Raw genomic sequence first — 22,036 nt, 5'->3', positions numbered from 1 at the left:
GAGAATGTCAAATATGTCTAATATTAGACATTCTCTGCTAATATCCTTAAACAGGCTCTGGGTGTACTTTTCACTTTACATTTTTCTTTTAGACCTTTATTTTGAAATATTTTGAGGAAGTCAACCGGACATAGATGCCTACAGCGCGGGAACTTTATACGACTGTAGAACCACTGTCCGAACAGCATTGCAATGGACCCTTCTGAGGTTGAATTCCTTGCCGAGAGGGAAATCGTGAAAATAATCCCGAATTTCAGCCTTGACAAAATATATTTGATCGGGGTGAGTGTTCTAATTCAAGGCAATGTTGTCAAGTGCTTCACTAGAGCTACGGCTTCGTTTATTACTAGTACTACAGTAAGTGATTGGTAGGCTATCCTAAACTTGAAAGCTAATATACTGATTATGCTAGATTATATGCCCTTACTAGGCTAAATCTATGTATCCTACATGATATGGATGTCTATTAACCCTCGTGCTGCCTTCGGGTCACATGACCCAAAGGTTCATAACGAACCATCGTTGTGTTTACCCAATTTTACCCAATACAAAAACAAATTAAAATAATTTTCTTTTAACCTTTGCAATGTGGGGGGTCTGAGACAGCCTAGCTGTTAAAAGAAAATGCTTCACTTTGTCTTTGTATGCGGTAAATCTGTCGCAATACGACGGTGGGTCACAATGACTGATGGGTCAGAATGACCCGAAGATAACACAAGGGTTAAAAACGTTTCAGGGTGACCTCGGTCCGTTTAACCCCGGGATGCCCGTCGATGTGCCTCTGTGGCTCGCCCTCAATCTAAAGCAGCGACAGAAGTGCAGGATTGTCCCTCCCGAGTGGATGGATGTGGGTAGGTAGAAGAGTGGATGGATGTGGGTAGGTAGAAGAGTGGATGGATGTGGGTAGGTAGAAGAGTGGATGGATGTGGGTAGGTAGAAGAGTGGATGGATGTGGGTAGGTAGAAGAGTGGATGGATGTGGGTAGGTAGAAGAGTGGATGGATGTGGGTAGGTAGAAGAGTGGATGGATGTGGGTAGGTAGAAGAGTGGATGGATGTGGGTAGGTAGAAGAGTGGATGGATGTGGGTAGGTAGAAGAGTGGATGGATGTGGGTAGGTAGAAGAGTGGATGGATGTGGGTAGGTAGAAGAGTGGATGGATGTGGGTAGGTAGAAGAGTGGATGGATGTGGGTAGGTAGAAGAGTGGATGGATGTGGGTAGGTAGAAGAGTGGATGGATGTGGGTAGGTAGATGAGTGGATGGATGTGGGTAGGTAGAAGAGTGGATGGTAGGTAGAAGAGTGGATGGATGTGGGTAGGTAGAAGAGTGGATGGATGTAGTGTTGAGGTGTGTCAAACTGGTGGTCGTGACAGAGATCAGAGAGAGTTCTCTCGTGCGTTGGGGTGGCACCAGGTGGGCAGTCCAAGGATCTGGTGATGTTCGGAGAGGGAGGGGGTGGAGAAGACCCACAGGTCTGCTCAGGGAAGGGGGGGCGGACAAGACCCACAGGTCTGAGGTAATCCAAGGGAGGGGGTCTCCAGGGCAGGAAGGGGGTCATGACTCCAGGAGAAGGGGTGAGGCAGACCAGGCCAGGGATGATGATGTATGGTGGAAGTGGCGCAGGGTCTCCAGGGGGCAGGGGGCATCCAGTGAGAAGGGGGGGCAGGATCTCCAGGGGGCAGGGGGCATCCAGTGAGAAGGGGGGGCAGGATCTCCAGGGGGCAGGGGGCATCCAGTGAGAAGGGGGGGCAGGGTCTCCAGGGGGCATCCATCTAGTAAATATTCTCTACTCTAGGCATACACATTTATACTTACCGCTTTAGGATGCTACTCATATAGTTTAAAACAAATATATTATTATATATTGTGATAGATTTAATGTCACTGAACCGAATGTAAACTAAACGTCAAACATCACTAAATTAGTTACAAGGAGGACCACTCTCCCCGTAACTGGTATTTTCAGAGCTGTGACGCTGTTTTCTCGTGTTCACTGTGTGCAGACAAACTGGAGGAGATTAGAGAACTGGAGAGGAAGGAAGATGCTTTCACCCCGGTCCCTAGCCCCTACTACATGGAGCTGACCAAGTTACTGCTCAACCAGTGAGTGTGGACCCTTCAGACATAACACCCTCTTCCTTGGCCCTTCAGTACCAGTACCACAACCTTTCATTTCCTAATAACAATAACAATGGTTTCATTTAGCAAACACTTTTATCCAAAGTCAAATTAACCCAAAAACTCAAACCTAAGACATCTTGATCTGCACTCAAATGCTCTAACCACTGAGCTCAATCCTCCTTTGGGTGCTTCAGCCTCCGTTCCGCTCGTCCTGTGGACGCGGGGAGATGCTCCTTTGGATGAGAGGCTGTTTGTCACCCTCTTGTCTGTCTGCAGCGCGTCTGACAACATCCCTAAAGCCGACAATATCCGGACTCTGGTGAAGGACATCTGGGACACGCGCATCGCCAAGCTCCGCCTCTCCGCAGACAGCTTCATCAGCCAGCAGGAGGCTCACGCCAAGGTACCTCCTCGCTCCTGCACTCTGTACGTTGCTGCTAGTTTTTTACATTTCACCACCACACACACAGCCACACACACCACCACACACACACACACTTTAATCCGACGCCCATGGAGAACCAGTTCGAGCCAAGAACAGAAAGTGCCAGTTGGACTCACCAGGCAGTATGTGTGTGCCGTGTTCATCTCTCTGTCTGACGTGTGTGTTGGTATGCATTCATCATCTTGCCTGGCCTCTCCCTCTCCTCCCCCTCTCCCCTCTCCCTCTCCCCTCCTTCCCCTCTACTCTCCCTCTCCTCCTCTCCCTCCTCCTATCCTCCAGCTGGACAGCCTGACTCTGATGGAGATTAACACCACGCGCTCCTTCCTGCTTGAGTCTCTCAACTGCATGTACAAGCTGCGCTCCAACCTGCAGCCACACTCCAGCAGAGGCAAGGCCCTGGACTACTGACCACACTGTGGTCAAAGCCCCAGAAAACAGATTAGTGGAGATACTGGTCATTTGGAGTACTGACCAGTGTGTGTGTGGGTGGACAACTGCATTAATGACCAGACTGTGGTCAAAATCCTTGAATACGTACCAGATTGTGGTCAGAATTCTAGAATATAGACCAGCTTGTGGTCAGAATTCTGGAAGATGGTCCTTGTTGTGGTCAGAATTCTAGAATATGGAACAGATTGTGGTCAGAGTTCTAGAATATGGAACAGATTGTGGTCAGAGTTCTAGAATATGGACCAGACTGGTCAGAATCTAGAATATGGACCAGATTGTATTTAAACCTCTCACAACCTCTTCACTTATGGTAGAAACCTTTGTTACCATGACAGTTTTTATTGATTCCATAATATGAATCATCAACACCTGGAACACAGGTTAGGACCCATCTTCATGTTTTTGATTTTCTAATAAAGTTTTCTAATAAAAACGTGTGTTTAAAAAAAACAAATTTCACTCCATCTTTGCTCAATCAAATACAATATTCATTAAAATAGAGCCTTCATATACTCATCCAATTTTCGGACACTCCCATATCTATTGTCATGGAAACCACAGTCCCCCATGTAGCTTATGGTTGTCGTGTGGATACAAGGTATAATTGTATTGTACAATACAAACATGTATTGAGAAAGAGAAGTACAGGGGAAGTACAGGGGGACGTGCTGCAATATAGTAATGCAGGCTTTGCGAATCATGAAACAATACTGTCAAATGTATGGGGAAATAGAAAATAGTTTGTGCCTCCCGTTCATGTCTATAAAGCCAAGACACAATGGCTTATAATGCCAGCTCAATAGAAGAGGAGTGTTATAGGCCTACTTAAAGTTTTGACAGTAGCATGCGACTGATGTTGTGGTGCGGTTTATTCCTCTAATTTTATGTTGTAGAAAAACATCACACTGTTGTAATTATGAAGATGGGTAATGATTATGGATTATATGATTGAAAATGAACCTCTTAATCACTTTTTTACCTTTATATGCTATATTACTGAAAACCAGATGCAAAGCTGTTGACTGATTAGTATTGACACTAATATGTAGAAGATATTAAGCCCAAAGTGCAAATCTGGATGTTTAGGGGCTGAGGGTGTGTATATATGCTTCTTCCATAGAAAACTACAAGGCCCAGATATTTACATTTAGTCATTTAGCAGATGCTCCTATCCAGAGTGACTTACAGTAAGTACAGGGACATTCCCCCCGAGGGAAGTAGGGTGAAGTGCCTTGCCCAGGGACACAACGTCATTTGGCACGGCCGGGAATCGAACCAACAACCTTCTGATTAATAGCCCGATTCCCTAACCGCTCAGACATCTGACCCTTAGATATCATGGACTACAAGGCCCAGATATCATGGGACAGATTTATGACCCTACGCACAGCAACCCAGTGCAGCTGGTTTTCAAGGCCAGAGCAAGCCTAAAAAATATGAGAGTTTTCTATGTAACTGTAATCTGAAGCCCCTAGGGTAAGAGACCAATAGTGTGAGAAATGCATAATGCATCTGTGACAAACAGTATTGTACCAATAGCAAAATTACAGAACTGATAAGGTTTTGATATATAAGAGGAATGTCCAGAGAAAAATTCCAGTCTGCTCCCGGGAACACACTCACTTGTTTAGATACGTTTGTGTCTGAATAAACTTTTGAGTTCCAGTGCGTCTGTTTGGACTTAGGATCTAGCCCTTCACGACACTTAAAACCATTCTTCAATTTTGAGACTTATTCTTCACTTCAAGACTTAGTATATTTCACAAATCACAATACAAGGGAACTTACAAGTATTTACATTATTTCAAACGTTGAGAAATTGATTAAAAAAAAAACGTAGTACACATTCTTCCACTTCAGTTATACAAGGCTTTATAGAAATGAGCGGAAGGCAAGAATACGACTTTTAGGAACTTAATCGCCCATTCACAGTCACGCAACAGGAACACAAGCCAAAAACAGATACAGTTATCTTCGCGTACGGGGAGTGGCCTTTACGATTAACCCTTTGGTTTTTGTGCATACTTTTCCTCTTCCAGTATATTGGCGAACGATTCTGTGGAGCGCCCCAAACCGCGACAATAACATCTTCACACCGCCCAGCACACACAGGTAACTTGAGATGGCGTTCTCTCATTCATCCTTTAGGTGTTAACCTTAAGATATTCATTGCGTGGATCATTACTGTCAAATTAATAACTATACTAGGCTATTGAGTATGATACACCATTTTGATATAGTTGAAAGCAATAGGCTACGTTGTTGTTGGTGGTGGTTATACTAAATGGTGCATCAAAGAAAGAGAATGTAATCATACAGAGAAAATATGTTATTCGAAACAATAAGTAGTTATAACGATCCCCCCCCCCCCCCCCCCTCCACTGGCAGCAATGAGCCGCCCCATGTGATAATACTTACATTTCGCAAGTCTGTACTTATGAGTCATCCACCGTTGTCTGCATGTTTTCTACATTACCTTTAAGATGAAGACTCTTTAAACTGAGAGGCAGAAACAATATTCACAGTGACAAACACACTGTGACAAACAGTATTGTACCAATAGCAAAATTACAGAACTGATAAGGTTTTGATATATAAGAGGAATGTCCAGAGAAAAATTCCAGTCTGCTCCCGGGAACACACTCACTTGTTTAGATACGTTTGTGTCTGAATAAACTTTTGAGTTCCAGTGCGTCTGTTTGGACTTAGGATCTAGCCCTTCACGACACTTAAAACCATTCTTCAATTTTGAGACTTATTCTTCACTTCAAGACTTAGTATATTTCACAAATCACAATACAAGGGAACTTACAAGTATTTACATCATTTCAAACGTTGAGAAATTGATTAAAAAAAAAACGTAGTACACATTCTTCCACTTCAGTTATACAAGGCTTTATAGAAATGAGCGGAAGGCAAGAATACGACTTTTAGGAACTTAATCGCCCATTCACAGTCACGCAACAGGAACACAAGCCAAAAACAGATACAGTTATCTTCGCGTACGGGGAGTGGCCTTTACGATTAACCCTTTGGTTTTTGTGCATACTTTTCCTCTTCCAGTATATTGGCGAACGATTCTGTGGAGCGCCCCAAACCGCGACAATAACATCTTCACACCGCCCAGCACACACAGGTAACTTGAGATGGCGTTCTCTCATTCATCCTTTAGGTGTTAACCTTAAGATATTCATTGCGTGGATCATTACTGTCAAATTAATAACTATACTAGGCTATTGAGTATGATACACCATTTTGATATAGTTGAAAGCAATAGGCTACGTTGTTGTTGGTGGTGGTTATACTAAATGGTGCATCAAAGAAAGAGAATGTAATCATACAGAGAAAATATGTTATTCGAAACAATAAGTAGTTATAACGATCCCCCCCCCCCCCCCCCCTCCACTGGCAGCAATGAGCCGCCCCATGTGATAATACTTACATTTCGCAAGTCTGTACTTATGAGTCATCCACCGTTGTCTGCATGTTTTCTACATTACCTTTAAGATGAAGACTCTTTAAACTGAGAGGCAGAAACAATATTCACAGTGACAAACACACTGTGACAAACAGTATTGTACCAATAGCAAAATTACAGAACTGATAAGGTTTTGATATATAAGAGGAATGTCCAGAGAAAAATTCCAGTCTGCTCCCGGGAACACACTCACTTGTTTAGATACGTTTGTGTCTGAATAAACTTTTGAGTTCCAGTGCGTCTGTTTGGACTTAGGATCTAGCCCTTCACGACACTTAAAACCATTCTTCAATTTTGAGACTTATTCTTCACTTCAAGACTTAGTATATTTCACAAATCACAATACAAGGGAACTTACAAGTATTTACATCATTTCAAACGTTGAGAAATTGATTAAAAAAAAAACGTAGTACACATTCTTCCACTTCAGTTATACAAGGCTTTATAGAAATGAGCGGAAGGCAAGAATACGACTTTTAGGAACTTAATCGCCCATTCACAGTCACGCAACAGGAACACAAGCCAAAAACAGATACAGTTATCTTCGCGTACGGGGAGTGGCCTTTACGATTAACCCTTTGGTTTTTGTGCATACTTTTCCTCTTCCAGTATATTGGCGAACGATTCTGTGGAGCGCCCCAAACCGCGACAATAACATCTTCACACCGCCCAGCACACACAGGTAACTTGAGATGGCGTTCTCTCATTCATCCTTTAGGTGTTAACCTTAAGATATTCATTGCGTGGATCATTACTGTCAAATTAATAACTATACTAGGCTATTGAGTATGATACACCATTTTGATATAGTTGAAAGCAATAGGCTACGTTGTTGTTGGTGGTGGTTATACTAAATGGTGCATCAAAGAAAGAGAATGTAATCATACAGAGAAAATATGTTATTCGAAACAATAAGTAGTTATAACGATCCCCCCCCCCCCCCCCCCTCCACTGGCAGCAATGAGCCGCCCCATGTGATAATACTTACATTTCGCAAGTCTGTACTTATGAGTCATCCACCGTTGTCTGCATGTTTTCTACATTACCTTTAAGATGAAGACTCTTTAAACTGAGAGGCAGAAACAATATTCACAGTCTGTCTCATATCTTTGGTTTAACCTCACAGAAATATTTCATAAAGATCCGATGGATCAACAAAAATCCATAAGTCAACCAAAACGTAGGGAGACAGAAAGTGACAAAGAGGAGGATGAGGATGTTGATGTTGGCCAACTGGCAGAATCCCTGAAGTTTGTTGGAATTTCCCCAAACAAGTCAGATGATGGGAAACCCCCCGCAAGTGGTACCTCCCAACACCTGTCAGGGTGAGAGAACTATTGAGAATCTTTCACAAATGTTTATTTTATACAGTCCACAATCATAACCAGGCGGTTGTTTGGTTTGTGGAAAGGTCCCAACAGGAAGCGCTGAACATGCTTCTGATCTTTTTCAATCCTTCAGGGGAAGAGAGAAAGGGAAAGATGAATTACCTTCTAACCAGTCAAGCCAGCCCTCCACATCAGAACAGCCAGGTCCCTCTGGGGCAGAGGGGGGACATGACCAGCAGGACAGACAGGTAAACAACGCAGCCACAGTACAAGTTTACTGGATTCAGCTACAACAAACAGATAAAGAGCTAACCTCACTTCACTTACTACCCTCTGACCCACAACAACAACTTCTTTGTCTCCCCATGAAAGAACCCGAAGATCAAATTTCTGATCCAAGTTCCGATGTGGGTCCCAGTTCCAGATAAAGAACATCCAAAGAAAAATATAATGTCACAGTGTCAGAGACTACTGGATCTGCTGCAGGATACAGGTTTTAATGAAGAAGACCGGGGTCATCTGGAAGATGTGGCCATCATTATTGGTCTCAATGGTAAACATGACCCAAAACTCAGTGGTATTCTGGAACAACTCCAAAAAATAAAGGAGAAAGCAAAATTAAAGTTTGAAAAGGTAAGCTTTACTTGGGGACCCGGGGGTAATATCCCTTACAATAGAGAAGCTGTACCATATAGCCGAATCCGAGAACATCTAAAAAATTGCGAAGAAACCAAAAAGCTTGTTAGAAAGTTAAGAGGGAACGATGAGGAGTGCCTTGTCTATTTCAGTTTTGTTGATGCTGATACTGTAGATTTCAACGAGGTGTACAGCTCCTATCTACAGATAGTTGACACTCACGTAAATACTCATAAAATCCCACCCACAGTCATGTCAACAGGATATGAGTTTCTAGAAAAAGAATTCCAGCTTGCCAGTCAGATCGACAGAGAGGTGCGAATACGGACAGCCGATTGTTTTCCGTTGGGCACGTACTATCCAGAGCCCAACTTCTGTGTTTTGCTACCAAAGGCAGAGGAAACACTACCAGAGAGCTTCATAAATACACATAGTAAAGCTGAAAACATGGAGTCACCCACATTGATAAGACAGGTAAAAAAGCGGTCAGACATACCATTTACAGCTCTCTTTCCTAGAGGCCAGCCCATAATAACCGCTGTTCCACCAGGAATTAAATTAAAAAAAGGCGAGGTGACCACTCAGTGTCATCACGACCCTTTCATTTGGGCCACAAGTGCGTACACACACGGTGAACTGAAGTATGAGCCTGCCAGGGGACCCAAACGCTTTTATAATATTAGGGCATATTTGATGAGATTGCTTACTTGTGATGATGAGGAATTTAAGAAACGTTGTGGTGAGTTTTCCTTCACCGGTCCCGGAGTTGAACAGTTAAAGGCAGCTGCGCAAGCATGGAGAGAATACAGACGCACGCTGGAAACTGGGATGAAGAAAGTAACGGAGAAAGGGGAACGAACACAACCGCCAGAAGAGTAGAACAGTTCAATCTTTATTTGACTTGATGTGTTTCCTTCGCCATAGATCAAAAACGAAGGTAGATTATTGTAGATAAGGCAGGTCAAGAGGTAGGAAAGGATTGACAGGATTCCTAGACCTAAGAAGGGACTAGACACAAGAGATATATGTGCTTCTGACATTGAGATTATTGATGCTGTCAAAAATATAACTCTAGAATGAGAAAATGTGCAATTTGGAGTCTTTGTGTGTAGATTGTTATTTTATCATTTTATTTCAATTAATTACTAATCTTATCTTCATTTTACTCAGTTGAGAACAGTTACCTGATTGTTGCATTGGGATGAGATGTGATGAGACGTTATTTCTTCACTGTGTTCTCTTAAACTTATATATAACTTGTATAACTCCAAATTAATCATTTAAACTGAAATATACATCCCTTTAGTATCTTGTAATTAACCCTCGTGCTGCCTTCGGGTCACATGACCCAAAGGTTCATAACGAACCATCGTTGTGTTTACCCAATTTTACCCAATACAAAAACAAATAAAAATATTTTTCTTTTAACCTTCGCAATGTGGGGGGTCTGAGACAGCCCAACGGTTAAAAGAAAATGCTTCACTTTGTTTTTGTATGCGGTAAAGTTGTCGCAATACGACGGTGGGTCACAATGACTGATGGGTCAGAACGACCCGAAGATAACACAAGGGTTAATACATTCAGTCGCTATAACACATGTAACTGATATTCTCTCATCACTGCTGTTACATCAACCTCTCTGGGTTCTTCTAAATAAACTGGTAAAAATAAGTTGTCATGCTTTGTTATTTTACGATGAAGATCAACTTAAAAACACTGTAGTACATTTTTGAAATATTTTATTTTCTTTTTTGTCTGAAATTACAGCAATATATTCATAAATACCTAATTACTACATTCAACAAAGAATATATTACATTACAATGAATTCAAACAAGTACAATTTTAAAAACAGGATTTCACAGCATCTAGACATCCTCCATTGAGTACGGTTGCTATTGCGTGTGCGTGAGTTGGTGATATAAGGTAGGCAGGCCGGGGGAGGGGCTTATCTCCCTCCTGCTAGCTCATTGGCTGCTAACCTCGGCGGTAGCACTTCCTGTACCTGACAGACAGGCTGGGCTCTGCTCGCCTCTGTGAACAAGGTTGGCTTCCCCCGCCCCCCCACCCAGCCCCGACACCCCCCCTGCAGCTCAGCGGTTAGAGCAATTGACCTCAAAATCGAGATGTTGCAGGTTCAAAATCCCCGCGTGGGTGTAGCTTTGGATTAAAGCGTCTGCTGAGTGAACACATTGTGAGACATCACTGCTCTCTGCACCTGCAGGTGTCCAGGGTCTGGAGATGAGGGGAGAGTTCGCAGGCTCCGTAGACAGTGTTGCTTACATGACATGGAATCAAACTTGGCAAAAGAAAAGTGCTCATTGACTTTGGATGTGAGCGCCCTCCGGTGGAGAAAAATGGTAACGAACTTCCGCAGATTGATTTGACACGAAAATAAACGGTGAATAAAAAAAACTAACGAAACTTTTTTTTTTAAATTATTTTTTATATCAAAGGTTGGCCACCTATGTCACACAATTGGAAAGGTTAAAATGAACTGAATAATATGGGATTTATTCAGCAGAGGGGATCATTTTGGCACTACTTTATGGCGACTGGTGAGGCATTACCACTCCCAGGACAAACAGCAGTTACGCCGTGGAACTGTCCTCTCCTCCTTTTGGGCGAGTAACAAACTGTGACATCGTTGCCAACATCCCTTTACAGTTGTCATGACTTCAAGACATGAATGACCAATCATGGCAAAGGCCTAACAATGCTGGAGGGTCCCGTTGTCGTGGTTACAGACTCCAGAAGTTGAGGGAGGAAGGTTTGGTCGTCAGCTCTCTAGACTAGCGGCTCCACACGTGCTCTGGAGCGGCACCAGTCACATGACCGGCACCAGTCACATGACCGGCACCAGTCACATGACCGGCACCAGTCACATGACCGGCACCAGTCACATGACCGGCACCAGTCACATGACCAGCTGCAGTCACATGACCAGCTGCAGTCACATGACCATCTCAGTACCAGTCACATGACCAGCACCAGTCACATGACCAGCACAGCACCAGTCACATGACCAGCACCAGTCACATGACCAGCACCAGTCACATGACCAGCACAGCACCAGTCACATGACCAGCACCAGTCACATGACCAGCACAGCACCAGTCACATGACCAGCACCAGTCACATGACCAGCACCAGTCACATGGGGGGAGCAGAGAGCAGGGTTGTGGAGGCAGGGGGAGCAGGTCGAACTCTTCCCCCAGAAGGATGAGCCTGGCTAGGCTTGGGGGAGGGGGGGTGGGGCTGGGGCACCAACCAGGCTCCAGCTGTACAGAGGGCCAGAGCAGAGCAGAGCAGAGCAGGGGAGAGGAGCAGAGAGGAGCAGAGAGGAGAGAGGAGTGGAGCTCTTTCTCTCTCACCTCCCAGTATGGCTGCCTCGGCCCAGAGCAGAGCAAACACTAAAAGCAAGGCCTTTCCTTTCCCGCCCCAAAAGCATCAACATATATATATATATATATATATATATAAAAATGGCGGCCTTTTTTCTTTCTTTCTTTCTTTCAAAAGAACAATGATTAAAGTAATAAAAACATACAAAATTCTGTTTTAGTCTTCATATTATTTACAATACAAGGCTGAAGCGCCTTATTAAATTCTTATTCTCAAATTTTCTATTTCGAAATAAATCATTTTCCTTTATTCTTTCCAAAATGTGCATTTTGTAAGGTCTTCCCTAATTTCGAACTGTTCTTGGTTGTTACACAGTACCAGCAAGTCACTCTTCTTCGTTAAGTGCATTTCCAGGTGAGAAGCTCATTGGCTTCTAGAAGGGGACAGTGTGGCCTGTTCAGTCCCCATTGGCCAGAAGGGGGGCAGCTGATTGGTAGTGGATGACGCCCCGTCCCTAAGCCACACCCTTGAGCTGCAGTCTCATTTGCGGGATTGTCTGTGTGGGTGTGGCTGTGAGGGCATGGGTGGGGCAGAGAGGGGAGGGGCGGCCGGATAGCAATGAGAGAATGACGGTGACCAAAGAAGGGCAGTGTGTGTGTGTGTGGGGGGGGGTGTGTTTGTGTGTGTGGGGGGTATGTGTGTGAGGGGTGTGTGTGTGTGTGGGGGGGGGGTATGTGTGTGTGTGGGGGGTGTATGTGTGTGTGTGTGGGGGGGGGGTATGTGTGTGTGTGGGGGGTGTATGAGTGTGTGTGTGGGGGGTGTATGTGTGTGTGTGTGTGTGTGTGGGGGGGTATGTGTGTGTGTGGGGGGTGTATGTGTGTGGGGGGTGTATGTGTGTGTGTTTGTGTGGGGTGTGTGTGTGGGTGTGTGTGGGGGGTGTATGTGTGTGTGTGTGGGGTGTGTGTGTGTGTGTGTGGGGGGTGTGTGTGTAGGGGGGGGGGTGTGGGGGGTGTATGTGTGTGTGTGTGTGGGGGGTGTATGTGTGTGTGTGTGGGGGGTGTGTGTGTGTGCCGTCTTTGAGCTTTGTCCAGAATGATCTCTTGCTCATTGCTTCCTCTGAACCCAGACATTGGCAGGGTCACCACGGGCCGCTGGCTAGTAGCCACGCCCCTCGATGCCCCAGGTCCTGGTCAGTCCTCCAGCCCTCCCTCCCTCCATCCCTCCCTCCCTCCCTCCATCCTCCCTTCTATGAAGCAGTCTTGGGCTGGGCCATGAAGATTAAGTTCTGTGTGTCTGTTCAGGCCAGTGAGCGGGCAGGGAGAGTGAAGTGGGGGAGGGCAGGCGTGTGGGGGGGGGTCACCTGGGGGGGTCACCTGGGGGGGTCACCTGGGGGGGTAGCCCTTGTAGTGGCCCCCCCTGGGCCAGTGTGTCTGCGGCAGCGTCAGACACTTCCTGAAGTGCTCCAGCTCCGCCTGCAGCTTCTCCCTCTCCACTGCCAGCTTCTGTCTCTGGGACATCAGCTCCTGGAGGGGGGGGGAGCAGGGGGAGAGGGAGAGGGTGAAGGGGGAGGGGGAGAGGGTAAAGGGGGAGGGAGAGAGGGGAGGAGAGAAAGAGGGAGGTGGGAGAGAGAGAAAGAGAGAGAATACATTATTAAAAGCTACATTAAAAAAATTGTTCCTCTGGGCCAGTTGGACATGGGACATCATATGTGTATTGTGCAACAGACAGACAGAGAGAGAGACAGACAGGCAGACAGACAGGCAGGCAGGCAGGCAAAGAGACAGACAGACAGAGAAACAGACAGATAGAGAGACATACAGAGAGACAATCAGATAGAGAGACAGACAGACAGACAGGCAGGCAGGCAAACAGACAGAGAGACAGACAGATAGAGAGACATACAGAGACACAGTCAGATAGAGACAGTCAGACAAACAGGCAGAGACAGGCAGACAGACAGACAGGCTAGACTGTAGACGTGTCTTACCCCCATGGTGTGAGACAGCTGCTCCGCAGTCAGGCTGAGGTTGTAGTGCTGAGCCTCCAGCCTCCGACACTGACTCTGCAACACCTGCCTCTCCACACCTTGATCTGGAGAGGAGGGAGGGAGGGAGGAGATGAGAGAGGTGAGGAGAGTGTGTGTGATGTAAACACAGTATGTGTAAACACACTCATGTTGACTACTCAAGACAGAACAATAAACACCCGGTCTTAACAACATATTTGCTCTGAGCCTTTCCTCTGGACTACAGAACAGACAGCCTACTAAACAGCTCCCCCTGGTGGTCACAACATGCTGTAACGCTCATTCTGGAAGGAGACTTTCCTACTGGGTAGATTCCAACACACCATTATAAACAAGGCCAGAAATAACAAACCCTCTCTCTCTCTCTCTCTCTCTCTCTCTCTCTCTCTCTCTCTCTCTCTCTCTCTCTCTCTCTCTCTCTCTCTCTCTCTCTCTCTCTCTCTGTCTCTCTCTGTGTCTCTCTGTCTCTCTGTCTCTCTGTCTCTCTGTCTCTCTCTGTCTCTGTCTCTCTCTCTCTCTCTCTCTCTCTCTCTCTCTCTCTCTCTCTCAATTCAATTCAATTCAATTGGCTTTATTAGCATTAAGGAACAAATGTTCATATTGCCAAAGCAACGGTGGAGCCACAGAAACAGTATTCATATCATTACTATGGACATCGGTATACTATTACAACTATTACTATAACAACCAAACATGGCAAATTCAGTTGAAAGATTAAAGGATTGATTACGTAATATATATATACATACAGACATACACATGTCAGTCACACACACAGTATATTTTGTGTGTGTGCTTTGTGTGTGTGCCTTGTGTGTCTAGGTCACTCACTGTCTCTCAGGTTGTGGCATACTGATACATACTGGGCAGCAAGGTATGCCCTGTCTCCTTCTCCTAGGAGGATTTTTACCTTTGAGAGGTCACTAAGACCTTTGAAATCTGACATTACAAAGTGGAGTTTGTTACAGTAATCATTTCTTATATCACTGAATGTTTCACATTGTAGGAGGAAGTGCATCTCCGTCTCAACCTCACCTGTCGAACAGTGACCACATATTCTGTTTTCTTTTGGTTGCCATGATTTGTTGTGTCGTCCTGTTTCAATTGCCAATTGGTGGTCACTGAGCCTGGACTTGGTTAGGATCTTTCTCTGCTTTCTATCTCTGACAGTATAGAGATATTCTGCCAGTTTATAATCTCTTTCTAAGGCTAGATAACATTCTAATCGACTTTGGCTTTTAGTTTCTTCTTTCCAATGTTCCAGGTAGGTTTCTTTACATTGTGTTATAATTTGGTTGACTCTGATTGGTGTTTGGAAAGCAGTGTTGGTGTGAGACTGGTCAGGGTGTGTCTGGGTGGGGGCAGTGAGTCTCAGCACCAACTGACATAGGGGACTCTTATCTGGGTTCAGCTCTTGGGTTTGGAGGGCTTTGGAGTGGAGGGTGTCTAGAGGGCTGGATTTAAGGTGATTGAAAAAGTTTAGTGCTCTCTTTTGGATATTAATTATCATTGGGTATCTGCCTAATTCTGCTCTACATGCATTTGTTGGCGTCTTTCTGTGAACATGTAAGATGTATCTGCAGAATTCTGCATGTAGAGATTCTGTTGGGTGTTTGTCCCAGCGGGTATAGCTATGATGACTGAGTGGACCCCATACTTCACTACCATACAGCGCAATGGGCTGGATCACACTATCAAATATTTTAAGCCAGATTTTAATTGGAATTTGCAAATTATAAAATTTTCTTCTAATTGCATTTAGGGCTCTTCAAGCTTTTTCTTTTAGTGCATTCACTGCCATGTTGACACTCCCTGGTGCTGTTATGGTTAAACCAAGATAGTTATAACTCATAGTATGTTCAATTAAATGATTATTTATAATAAACTGGTATTTCTCTTCCTGGCATCTGGGGCGTTTTTGAAATATCATGATATTAGTTTTCTTCATATTTATTGCAAGGGCCCAGTTTTGACAGTATTGTTCAACAATGTCCAGCTGTTGTTGTAGTCCTTGTTTGGTGGGAGACAGTAAGACAAGGTCGTCAGCATAAAACAGAGACTTCACCTCTTTGTCCATGAGGGAGAGGCCAGGAGCAGTACATTGATCTAGCTTAACAGCAAGTTCATTTATATATATATTAAATAAAGTTGGACTTAAATTACAGCCCTGACGAACACCCCTTCTTTGAGTGAAGAAATCTGTTTGTTTATCCCCAATTTTGACAGCACATTTATTTTCCAAATACATTGATTTAACCAAGTCATATGTTTTGCCCCCTATACCACACTGTAGAAGTCTATAGTAGAGCCCTTCATGCCAAATAGAGTCAAAAGCTTTTTTGAAGTCAATAAAACAAGCAAATATTTTACCATTTTTTGTTTGGTGTACATGTTTGTTAATTAGACTGTGAAGGGTATATGTGAAGGGTCTCTCTCTGTCTCTCTCTCTCTCTGTCTCTCTCTGTCTCTCTCTGTCTCTCTCTGTCTCTCTCTGTCTCTCTCTGTCTCTCTCTCTCTCTCTCTCTCTCTCTCTCTCTCTCTCTCTCTCTCTCTCTGCTTACCTTCTATGTATTCCTGATAAGCTTCGAATATGGCTTCGATCCCCTGCCATCTGGGAGCTGATGCCTCCTCCTCCTCCTCCTCCTCCTCCTCCTCTTCCGAGTCGTCAGGTGCAGACAGCTCCTCCTGTTGCCGGGGCCGTCCCGGTGGAGCGGCAGGGGAAAGTGCTGTCCGTTGGCGTTGCCGTGGGGATGGGTGTTGCCGTGGGATGGGCATGGGGGTGGTGAGCGTGGGTGTGCGCCTGCGCGTGAGAGTGCACGTGAGCGTGCACGTGGGAGTGCACGTGCGGCCGGCCGCTCTGCAGCTCTGGAATGTTGTAGTGCACGGACGAGGAATCCTGCAGGTGGGAGGGCTCTGAGGTCACCGTGGAGCCACCTGGGGGGGGGGGGGAGGGGAGAAAGAGACAGAGTAGGAGAGGAAGAGAGAGGGATGTCAGCAGCCGGGAGGGAGGGAGGGGGAGAGGGAGGGAGAGAGAGAGAGAGAGAGAGAGAGAGAGAGAGAGAGAGAGAGAGAGAGAGAGAGAGAGAGAGAGAGAGAGAGAGAGAGAGGGAGGGAGGGATGGATGGAGGTGGAGACCGGATAGGTGAACGGAGAGTTATGGATTGTGTCGGGTATCATCTTCACACAAATCAAACGTAAGCCCTTGATAATCTCTCACTAACCCCTACAGGTGATTTATCGCTAGGATGTCCGTTCTGAGACTCACACCACAACAAAGACGACCTCGACAACATCGTAATACAACACTTCATTTAACCCTTCACACCTAGCGACAACAGTGGACCTGTACCAAACACTAACAAACTCTCTCTGTGTTGAATCAGCAGAAGGCTCCTGTACCTTTGTGCTTCTGCAAGGCCTTCTGGGTAGACTGCAGCACCGACTCATGAAACTGCTGGGCGAACTCCTCGGGCGTGAAGCTGTCCCAGGGCTTGGCCCGGCCGTTCAGGGCGGGGGGGCCGTCCTTGGGCTGCAGGGGGGGCTGCAGGGGGGGCCGCAGGCTGTTGAGCAGGCTGGCGCTCCTCTTGGGGTGGGGGCCGTCGGAGGGAGGCCGGGTTTTGTCCTGGAGGGGGGGCCCCGGGGGGTCCTTTGGTCTTGGTGGGTCGGCGGGGGGCTTGGGGTGGCCCAGGGGGCCACCGGGAGAGGCGGTGCGGGGGTGGGAGGGGCTGGGAGGCCTGGCACTGAGCGGGTCGTCTGATTCGCTGGAGGAATGGGCCGGGGCGGGATCTGTGGTGATGGACACAGGTTAGAGTCAATGAGATGAGAGCAAGCTGGCAGCATGCGTGATGGCCAGTGATGATTGGGTCATCCTGGTATCTATAATGTATCTCCTAACTGTGTTCAGTTCTCATCCAGACATCAACACGCTCTCACCCACACATCTGCTACACTGGTGACAGCAGTGAGGGGACAGGGAAATGTGTGTGTGTGTGAGTGTCTCTGTGTGTGTGCATCTATGTGTGTGTCTGTCTGTGTGTGTGTGTGTGTGTGTGTTTGTCTCTCTGTGTGTATCTGTCTCTGTCTGTCTTTGTCTGTGTGTGTGTCTGTGTGTGTGGGTGTGTTTTTCTGTCTGTGTGTATCTGTCTCTGTCTGTCTGTGTCTCTGTGTCTCTGTGTGTGTGTGTGTGTGTCTGTGTCTCTGTGTGTGTGTGTGTGTGTGTCTGTGTGTGTCTCTGTGTGTGTGTGTGTGTGTGTCTCTGTGTGTGTGTGTGTGCACTCTTTCGTACCAGAGTTCTGTGCTGGAGGGCTCTTACACAGGGGGTGGGGGGCGTGTCTGATGGTGTCCAAGGTTACGCTCTTCTGTTTAATAGCCTGGAGCAGCTCCACCACTCTCTCATTATCTGAGAGAGAGAGAGAGGGACGGGGAGAGCGAGAGGGAGAGAGAGGAAAAAAGAGAGAGGGAGAGAGAGAAGGACGGGGAGAGCGAGAGAGAGAGGAGAGGAAGAAAGAGAGGGAGGGAGAGAGAGGGAGGGAGAGAAAAGAGAGCCCATTAACATCACTCCCACATAGCTGTGTCTAATCCTCAACTTCATCAACACTGCACTGTCTCCTCGAACAGAGAGAGTGTGTGAGTGTGTGTGCATAAGTGAGTGTGTGTGTGTGTGCATAAGTGAGTGTGTGTGTGTGTGTTGTAGCTCCTCCTGTCAGTGAGGTAAGCTGCACGCTGCCATCTGCAGGCAGCACGCGGTACATCTGGAGGATTAGAGAGGGATCATAGAAAGCCTGCTGCTGCCACTCTGAGCCCTACCAGAGGAGTGTGTGTGTGTGTGTGTGTGTGTGAGAGAGAGAGAGATAGTGTGTGTGTAAAAGAGAGTGAGTGTATGTGTGTGAGAGAAAGTCTGTGAGTGTGTGTGTGTGTTTGAGAGAGTGTGTGTGAGAGAGAATGTGCGTGTGTTCAGATTCTCTGAATGTCCAGCTGCCGTCTACTCATCGGGGTCATGTATAATTCATGATCCACCTGTGTGTGTGTGTGTGTGTGGGCCATGCAGAGTGGAGAGAAGGTCTGGACCCCTGACCAGCTGTCAGCTGGTCAGGGGTCAGAACATGCCGGGGAGGGTCAAGAGTCAGGCAGTCTCACTTTCTAACAAGCTCTGACAGATTCCCTCTGCTGCACACACACTAGTACGAAGTGTGTAGTGTGTAGTATGTAGAGTGTAGTGTGTAGGGTGTAGTGTGTTACCTCTCCTCTGCTGCAGGGTGACGTGAGAGAGGCTGAACATGTTCAGGAAGCGTTTCTTGTCCTCCAGTTCGGGGGCGCGGTTCATCTCCTCGGGAGTGAAGCGCGTGCTGAGAGGGGGCGGAGCCTGGGCCGAGCGCTTGGCCTGCACGGCCGAGGGGGAGGGGCTTCTCTCTCTCAGCATGCGTCTCCTCTTCCTCCTCTTCTGCTGCAGCAGCTGGTCCTTCCGGGCCACCGTAGTCAGGCCAAACACACCCAGGAAGTCCACCTTCTGCAGACACCCAGGAGGCAGAGGAAGAGGGGGGTTTGGTGAGCATGCCGTGGAGAGCGTGTGTTTTTTCGTGGGTGTTTTATTGTGAATATGTGTATGTGTGTGTCTACACGTGTGTGTCTAAGTGTGTGTGTGTGTCTACACTTTATTTGTCTAAGTGTGTGTGTGTGTGTGTTCCTACCTCCGAGGAGTCGTCCAGTTTCAGGGGCGGTTGCTCCGCAACTCTCCTAAGGTGAGCTCTCACCTCCTCCTCGTCACTCTCATCGTATGAGTCGTCCAGCTCATAGTAGTACCCTGTACACACACACACACACACACACATACACGCAGGCAGGCAGAGGCACACACACAGGAAAGTCAGCCATGGCACCACTACAGCTAGGACCTCAATCAAAGAACACTCTTGCATCCCCCCCCCACACACACACACACCCCTACAGGACGCGTGGTACAGGGATGAGTTACCTTTCTCCCGAGCCTCCCTCCTCCTCCTCTCCTCCAGGTCCAGCTTGCTGACGGGCCTGCGATGCTGCTGGAGGAAGTCATCATAGATGAGCGTGGGTTCTGGCCCCTGGCTGGCCACCGGCCCCATCCCCGGGCCTGGCCCCTGGCTGTGTCTGCCTGGCCCCTGGAGCCCCTTCACTGCCCCACTGCTCCTCTGGCCCCCACCCAGCTCTCCGTACTGGCTGGGCAGGGACAGAGACGCCCTCTGCTGGCTGAAGAAGGAATGGGTGGACTTCTCCAGCTCAGCCAGGAAGGTGCTGGGTTCCTGCAGGCCAGGGGGACCCCTGACAGGGGGGTACTTCTCCCCTGGGGCCCCGTCCCTCTCCCCCCTGGCCCTCCGCCCGCCCTCCTCCAGCTTGAGGGGGCCTGGGGGGGGGCGGCTCAGGTCGTACAGGCCCATCCCAGGGGGGTCGTGCCCTCGGCGGGAGTCCGAGGCTGTGTCGATGAGGGCGGCTGGGTTCCACAGGGTGGTGGGAGGGGGCGGGGGGAGCTGGGGAGGTTTGGGGGAGATCAGGGGAGGGGGGGCGCCCAGGTGAGGGTGGAGATCTCGGCCCCCCAACTCATGGTGATTTGGTCTGTAGGAGAGAGAGAGAGAGAGAGAGAGAGAGAGAGAGAGACAGAGAGACAGAGAGAGAGAGGAAGAGGGAGAATTAGGGAGAGAAAGAGAGAAAAAAAAAAGAGTTAATATATGGACAGCCATCCTGTAACACCCTGGCCTAGTCCATAGTCACATACAAAGAGACAGTCTCTCCCACCCTACACACACACCACCATATTTTTTCCTGTGTGTGTGTGTCGCAGTCTTATCAGTCGCAGGCAGAGTAGCCCAGAGCAGAGGAGAATATGGCCACAGCACACAGGTTCTCTCTCCCTCTCTTTATATCTCTCTCTCTCCATCCTGCCTCTCTCTTTCTGTCCCCCCGCTCTCTCTCCCTACCTCTGCTTTGATCTAGAACTGCCTTTAAAGAGAGAGGTAGGGAGAGGAATGACACGGTTCACCTCGCTGACAGACACACAGACAGACAGACACACAGACAGAGCAAAGCGAAGGATGAAAGATCTGGCAGAGAGAGAGGCGGAAAAGGTGGATGGATTTAGAGAAGGAGGGACTCCTTCCTCCCCGAGATAGAAGGAGAGAGAGAGGATAAACAGAGAGAAAGGAGAGAGGGAGAGAGAGAGAAAGGAGAGAGGGAGAGAGAGGACTTGCAGAAAAGACAGACGGAGAGAAGGACAGATAAACACCCCTGGCTCCTCTGTCACACGCAAACCTGGCAACACGCAAACCTGGCAACCTACACCCAATCTCTCAAATCAGATTATGTATGCACCCTGGTGTACGTGTGTGTGTGTGTGTTATCTGGTATCTGCAGCCTGCGGTCTCACAGGATCCAGCTTGCAGTTGCAAGGTGATTATACAGCAGGATTACTGATAGCAGACGTGTGTGTGTACGTGTACATGTGTGTGTGTGTGTGTTGCTCTCCCTCTCTAGCAGGGCTGTATTAACCTCACTCATTACGCCTGACCTCACTACTGAAAAACACACACACACACCAAAGTCAGGGAGGGCTGGGGGCATATGCTGTGAGGAAGAGAGGATTAGCAGGGAATTAGCCTTTGTGTAATTTAGCTGCCCTGCGTGCAGCCTGTTTAAAAACCCACATCAGATAGTCCTGCAATCGTAGGACCCGAGGACCCTGATTTGCATTCCGAATCAACTCATCAACACAACCCATATCCTCAGGTTCCCTGAGCTCACCGGAGTGTGTGTGTGTGTGACAGTGTTTTGGATTGAGACTGAAATAGAAAGTTGTGATGAATCAGACATGGTTCTTCTTCCTGCCTGAAGGGCCTTCCACTTCCTGTCAGACTGGAGAGTTAGCTAGATCTGTGTCTGTCAGCGTAGAACAGAGAGAAACAGAGAGAGAGACACAGACAGAGAGAGAGACACAGACAGAGAGAGAAAGAAAAACAGGGAGAGCGACAGAGAGACAGAGAACCACAGAGAGAGAGAGAAACAGCGAGAGAGACAGAGATAGAGAGAGAAACAGAGAGAGAGATAGAAACAAAGAGAGACAGAGAAAAGAATAGTGATAATAGATAACAGCGAGAGAAAAGAGACTGACACAAGATTGAGGCCAAACAGAAGACAGATACAGACAGGAGAGAGAGAGAGAGAGAGAGAGAGAGAGAGAGGGAGA

At 47.2% G+C, this 22,036-nt stretch overlaps 3 protein-coding genes across 5 annotated transcripts; 2 read left to right on the top strand and 1 right to left on the bottom strand.

The window, feature by feature from the left end:
• Positions 1-127: 127 nt before the first annotated feature.
• Positions 128-3,455, top strand: gins2 (GINS complex subunit 2). The gene is made up of 5 exons (XM_062455797.1): positions 128-282; positions 737-851; positions 2,002-2,101; positions 2,396-2,522; positions 2,844-3,455. Exons 1-5 carry the CDS (start codon positions 193-195, stop codon positions 2,970-2,972), a joined length of 561 nt encoding a protein of 186 aa, XP_062311781.1. The 5' UTR covers positions 128-192; the 3' UTR covers positions 2,973-3,455.
• Positions 3,456-5,049: 1,594 nt separating this feature from the next.
• Positions 5,050-10,144, top strand: LOC134016431 (uncharacterized). 3 transcript variants are annotated; one of them, XM_062455798.1, is made up of 6 exons: positions 5,050-5,126; positions 6,078-6,150; positions 7,102-7,174; positions 7,619-7,817; positions 7,954-8,068; positions 8,193-10,144. In XM_062455798.1, the coding sequence occupies exons 4-6, from the start codon at positions 7,639-7,641 to the stop codon at positions 9,333-9,335; spliced, it is 1,437 nt and encodes a 478-aa protein (XP_062311782.1). In that variant the 5' UTR covers positions 5,050-5,126; positions 6,078-6,150; positions 7,102-7,174; positions 7,619-7,638; the 3' UTR covers positions 9,336-10,144. The 3 variants fall into 3 exon arrangements, with proteins under 3 accessions (XP_062311782.1, XP_062311783.1, XP_062311784.1); XM_062455799.1 differs by lacking the exon at positions 6,078-6,150 and having other exon boundaries at positions 5,055-5,126; XM_062455800.1 differs by lacking the exon at positions 5,050-5,126 and having other exon boundaries at positions 6,067-6,150.
• Positions 10,145-12,685: 2,541 nt separating this feature from the next.
• On the bottom strand, positions 12,686-20,420 carry LOC134016434 (genetic suppressor element 1-like; the record flags this gene model as incomplete). The annotated part of the gene is made up of 9 exons (XM_062455802.1): positions 12,686-13,324; positions 13,789-13,892; positions 16,389-16,540; positions 16,629-16,761; positions 17,227-17,613; positions 18,113-18,226; positions 19,066-19,333; positions 19,515-19,627; positions 19,799-20,420. Coding segments are annotated over 9 exons (2,034 nt in total), but the record flags the coding sequence as incomplete, so codon positions are not given.
• Between the last annotated feature and the right edge of the window lie 1,616 nt (positions 20,421-22,036).

Source organism: Osmerus eperlanus, unplaced genomic scaffold (genome assembly GCF_963692335.1).
Source record: "Osmerus eperlanus unplaced genomic scaffold, fOsmEpe2.1 SCAFFOLD_87, whole genome shotgun sequence".
Taxonomy (NCBI): Eukaryota; Metazoa; Chordata; class Actinopteri; order Osmeriformes; family Osmeridae; genus Osmerus; species Osmerus eperlanus.
This window is presented reverse-complemented; position numbering and strand designations above follow the sequence as displayed.

What these genes read in the sequence shown, in the direction of transcription:
- LOC134016431 (XM_062455798.1), top strand. Translation starts at nt 7,639, where the DNA reads ATGGATCAACAAAAATCCATAAGTCAACCAAAACGTAGGGAGACAGAA. An exon ending in ACCTCCCAACACCTGTCAGG is followed by an intron (nt 7,818 to 7,953) that starts GTGAGAGAACTA and finishes TCAATCCTTCAG; the next exon opens with GGGAAGAGAGAAAGGGAAAG. An exon ending in ATGACCAGCAGGACAGACAG is followed by an intron (nt 8,069 to 8,192) that starts GTAAACAACGCA and finishes TCCCCATGAAAG; the next exon opens with AACCCGAAGATCAAATTTCT.
- gins2 (XM_062455797.1), top strand. Translation starts at nt 193, where the DNA reads ATGGACCCTTCTGAGGTTGAATTCCTTGCCGAGAGGGAAATCGTGAAA. An exon ending in ACAAAATATATTTGATCGGG is followed by an intron (nt 283 to 736) that starts GTGAGTGTTCTA and finishes AAAACGTTTCAG; the next exon opens with GGTGACCTCGGTCCGTTTAA. An exon ending in ACCAAGTTACTGCTCAACCA is followed by an intron (nt 2,102 to 2,395) that starts GTGAGTGTGGAC and finishes GTCTGTCTGCAG; the next exon opens with CGCGTCTGACAACATCCCTA.